The sequence below is a fragment of the Argentina silus genome (assembly GCF_951799395.1).
Source record: "Argentina silus genome assembly, chromosome: 9".
Classification (NCBI taxonomy): Eukaryota; Metazoa; Chordata; class Actinopteri; order Argentiniformes; family Argentinidae; genus Argentina; species Argentina silus.
The window spans coordinates 21,400,662-21,405,661 of record NC_139663.1 but is presented as its reverse complement, the minus strand read 5'-3'; the positions used below and the strand labels follow the sequence as shown (position 1 = coordinate 21,405,661).

At 47.7% G+C, this 5,000-nt stretch overlaps 1 protein-coding gene across 1 annotated transcript in view; it reads right to left on the bottom strand.

Moving 5' to 3' along the window:
* wipf2b (WAS/WASL interacting protein family, member 2b) overlaps positions 1–3,920 on the bottom strand; it is an 8,613-nt gene extending 4,693 nt beyond the window's left edge. The window contains exons 1-4 of the mRNA XM_083677829.1: positions 3,878–3,920; positions 2,788–2,917; positions 1,106–1,238; positions 504–623 (exon numbers count right to left, since the gene is read on the bottom strand). Of these exons, the coding sequence (XP_083533955.1) occupies positions 504–623; positions 1,106–1,238; positions 2,788–2,853 (319 nt within the window). The 5' untranslated portion in view covers positions 2,854–2,917; positions 3,878–3,920. The remainder of the gene's footprint in view (positions 1–503; positions 624–1,105; positions 1,239–2,787; positions 2,918–3,877) is intronic.
* Positions 3,921–5,000: the final 1,080 nt, after the last annotated feature.

The window sequence follows — 5,000 nt, the reverse complement described above, 5'->3', positions numbered from 1 at the left end:
GTGTGTTTCCCCCGTATAAATAAAGGTTGAATAAAAATAAAGAAATGCTACCCTAAACAGTGAAGGCTAGGTCATGCTAGGCTAGGCTAGGCTAGGCTACGCCATTTAAGACTGATGCAGACATACAGAACAGGCTAAGTCAGGCTAGGCTAGGCTAGGCTAGGCTACGGCCTCTAAAGAGTGAATCAGCATTTAGCTGCTTAGCTACTGCTGTGTCCGGTCTGTCACTGTCACCTGCCTTGAAACCCTAACCAGGGACCTACACAGGCAGCGGAGAGGAATGGATTCAGACTCTCTCGGAGGGCAATCAGAAGTAAACAACTCAATATTTTAGCGTAACAGTCCTAATCATGCCATTTTAAAGTCCTTTTTGAGTTTCAATAAAACTGAGTTTCAATAACACTTTCATTTGCAGTCTAATCAATAAATTCAAATGGTGTTATAACCTATTTATAATCCAACTCAGTGGTCCAATCAGATCCAACAACAGTTAGTGTACTTGCCTCCTACTGGTCGAAGTTTAGGCACGCCTCCCTGGAAAAGCCCTCCCATTGGTGGAACAGCTCCAGGAGAGCTCGCACCACCACCGCTGGCCCCGCCTCCTCCACTTCCTCCTTTAGGCTCTGTTGGAAACAGAAACAGGTAAATCAACAACCAATCAATAACCAATAAATCACCAGCATGTTAGGGTAGGGTCCCTGAAATGGAACCAGAAAACTGCAATGCACTCAAAACTGAGAGTGTACTTTTCAATAGTGCATTTAACTAATTTAGAGTGAATAAAATCGCCCAAATTACCAACATTCTAGAGTGCCAAGTGCCATTCTAGAGTTACCAACATTCTAGAGGGACTTTATTCAGCGAAAATGCATCAATTATGATGCTTCATGTTTGCTAGGTAAATACCACATAGAACACTTGGCACTCTAGGTGGTGAGTGTCCTGGAATTATTTGCCAGTCAGTGGGTTAAACATAGTGTGCATTATTGAGTGAGCACTTTCCCAAAGTGCACTTACAAGGAGTTGACTGTATATAACGCTGCCCTCAGACAGATTTGACCCCATGGTTGATCCCCCTGCTGGGCGGGGTCACGACCTTACTTACTCTCTATGATTGGTGCGCTCCGGTCGTTGACCACGCCCACCTTCTTCAGCTTGGCTCCGTTGCAGATGTCGCTTAGCAACACACCTCGGCCTTTAGACTCGTCTTTGGTCAGCTTGGGAGGGGTGGTGTTAGCCTGGGGGGAGGGAGGGAGAGAGGAGGGGGGGGGAGGGAGAGAGAGAGAGAGGGAGGGAGAGAGAGAAAGGGGGGGTCGAGAGAGAGAGAGAGGGGGGGGAGAGAGGGTAGAGAAGGAGAGGGAGAGAGAGGGAGGGAGAAAGAGAGAGCGAGAGTGGGGGAGAGAGAGAGTCCTCTAGTTACCATAGCACTGCACAACAGTTTGTTTTTATGCCATTGTGGAAAGAACACAGAGAACACACGTTCTGAACCTTGAACACCTTGCAGACGATGCAACTTAGCTTTATAGAAGTCATGTTTGCATATATACTATATGTCTGCATATATACTGTAGACATCCATTCCACAGAGACATCCAGTGGGTGAGAATGGGTGAGCCGAAGCATTTTATCCCGACCACCCAGCCGCAAAGCCGCAAGAGACTGACAATTGTGAAAACGAATGTTTGCAGGTTAATCGTCTGTGCGTGAACTAACGAAATAGGTTAGATGAAGAACTCTGCTGGTCTGAGGGAGGAGTGGGCCTGGACCGTGCTACTTTAGCTATGAAGCCTTTTGGGAAAACTGACCCCCAGATCATTACTAGACATGATGAATCTGAAGGAATCGTAGTACATCACGCGATTACGCAATCAGTCCACAGCAGACCGACTTAAAGCCCCTGCATAGATGACCTAGAGCACGAACCAATACATCATCTATTCCAGACGCGCCTGCTGCACTGTAGATAGTCCTGCTCATTAGGGGGGTGACTTCATGTGTGATTAACACGGAGATGATTAGAGAGAGCGAGAGGAGAGAGAGGGAGACAGAGAGAGAGAGAGAGCGAGGGAGAGAGAGAGAGAGAGGGAGAGCGAGGGAGAGAGAGAGAGCGAGGGAGAGAGAGAGTAGAGTGAGAGAGAGAGAGAGAGCGAGGGAGAGAGAGAGTAGAGTGAGAGAGAGAGTAGAGTGAGAGAGAGAGAGAGAGCGAGGGAGAGAGAGAGTAGAGTGAGAGAGCGAAAGGAGAGAGAGGGAGACAGAGAGAGAGAGAGAGAGCAGAGAGAAAGAGAGAGAGAGACACAGAGAGAAGAGAGCAGAGAGAGAGAAGCGAGAGAGAGACAGAAGAGAGAGAGAGAGAGAGAGAGAGAGAGAGACAGAAGAGAGAGAGAGACAGAAGAGAGAGAGAGAGAGAGAGAGCAGCTAAAACATTAATCACTTGAATAAACCAGAAGCGCTGTCTGTGGTGAGGCCTGGCAGAGGATGGCACGCAGCCACGCACCACCATCATCACCACCATCATCACCACCACCACCACCATCATCATCGCCACCATCATCACCATCATCATCATCATCATCACCACCACCACCATCATGATCATCATCATCAACATCACCACCACAATCATCATCACCACCACCATCATCACTACCAACACCACCACCATCATCATCATCATCATCATCATCATCACCACCACCACCACCACCACCACCATCACCATCATCATCATCACCACCACCACCATCATCACTACCACCACCACCACCATCATCATCACCACCGTCTTACCTGGCTGAAGGTGGGGGGGGGAGGGGGCCCCCCTGGGGGAGGAGGGGGAGGGGGAGGGATCGGCATCCTGACCCTCTCAACACGGCGTGACGACGGTGGGCTGGCTCAGACACACAAAACCTGGGTTACCCTGGAAACAATGCAAGGAGTCAAGTAGACCATACCAGCAACTCTGTGGTCACATGGTCGAAGAGCTAGACCTGAGGTCACGGTTACCTAGGTAACAGAAGTGGCATTGTCCTGAGCACAAGCACTTCCTTCCTCCCTACTTTCCTCGAAGAAATCACTCATCTGACATGACACTGATTGCTGTCAGTGAATGTCTCTTCGTTGACCAATCCAATTATTACAGATCAGTGTTTACTGACAAGGACGGGAGGAGGAATGCACTCTCACAGTCTTCAAGCAGGACACTGTCATTGCCTGTATGTCACTTCTGTTATCTAGGTAAGCAGCAAGGTGAGCTTTAATTCTAGAACCAATCGCTCTAGGCCTGCTGCCACATGTCTAACAATGCTTTTACCTGTTGTTGGCCGAGCGTCACTTTGTTATTGATGACGTATTGGACGTTAGATTGACTCCCAATTTTGACTCCCATTTCGCCACCTGCCTGGGCTGAAGCCAACTCAGCCTACTAAGCTAACCGGCTGGGTCCAGAACACATCCCACGTCCGTGACGTTAGCGCAAACACGAAAACATCGCAACACGAAAGAGCTTCACATTCTAGCGTTTTGTCAGCTATCCAAAATAGGAGCCGTCTTTGCGGCTAGCTGGCTAGCTAACTTGTTACGTACTAGCTGGCTTACGCGTTACCGTGATTGACTGTGACTGAGCTGCTTCGGAATGCAAATTAGCCTGCTAGCTAGCTATCAGCCAAGTTCCTCATACCATTGCGTTGGCCTCGCCATAATATGCAACACAACACAGCACTCTAGCTAACGGTACTCTAGCTGCTACCTATGATGCTAGTCAAGTTAGCCTGGCAATACGCAACCTGTGCTGCAAGTTGTCTGTTATTAGCTAGCTAGCTAACGTTAGCTATAGCAGGCACATCAAAACAGACCCGAGAATGGCCTGAATTCAACTTACTTGTTTCTTAGCAACCTATTCGCTTGATATTTGGCGTTTTAACTCATTTTTGATCTCTTGATTCCTGGTAGGTCCTTCATCTCCAGTATATTTACATCACTCATTTGCGAGCTGAGATTTAACTCAGCTCTGGTCCAAGTCTGTGCAGTGTGCACTTGCTGCAGATTTGCTGAAGTGTGCACTCTGCAGCTACGTACGAGTGTGCAACCCGGAAATGTTATGCATACTGCAGTGAGTGTGCGAGTAGAGTGCGCATCAAAATGGTGGAGGGGGGGGGGAATCTAAAATAAGTATGTAGTAGTAGTTACATTACCCTGCAGTAAGAGAGGATAGCTCTAGAACAGAACTATCACGATACAAAACCACATCGTACACGGTAAAACGCCTAGCTATTTGTATAAAGCTTTATTTAGGTCTACCCTAAACAGTGAATGAGTACAGTTTTGAGCTATATCTTGGATTTAGGTTTGAAACATCAGTGAAGGTTAATGGTGCATACAGGATGATGAGGTGATGTCAGACGCAGCATCCCTGGTGTCCACCTGCCAGTGCAGTTCTCACAACAGCCACGTGGTGGCAGTATCTCCTCTCGCACGCACACACACACACACACACACGCACGCACGCAGACACACACGCACACACACAACCCAAAACACTATCACCTGAGACCCTTCACCCCACAAGTCATTGTTTGTCGTTGCCCCTCACGGTTACTCCATTTGTCAAAGAAACATGTCACTATCACGTGAATCTCCCGTTCTACCACATCCCAAAGGTGTTCTATTGGATTCAGATCCGGTGACTGAACTCATTGTCATGTTCATGAAACCAGTTTGAGACGACTTTTGCTCCGTGACATGGTGCATTATCATGCTGGAAGTAGCCATTAGAAGATGGGTAAATTGTGACCATGAAGGGATGCACATGGTCAGCAACAATACTCAAATAGGCTGTGACATTCAAGCGATTATTGATTGGTATTAACAGGCTTAGAAAACCAAGAAAACATTCCCCACACCATAACACCACCTCCACCATGAGAATAAAGTGCTTGGTGAGTGTATATACTGACATAATTTATCAGTAGTCGGTTTACTGCACCTCTACGATTTCTGTACTC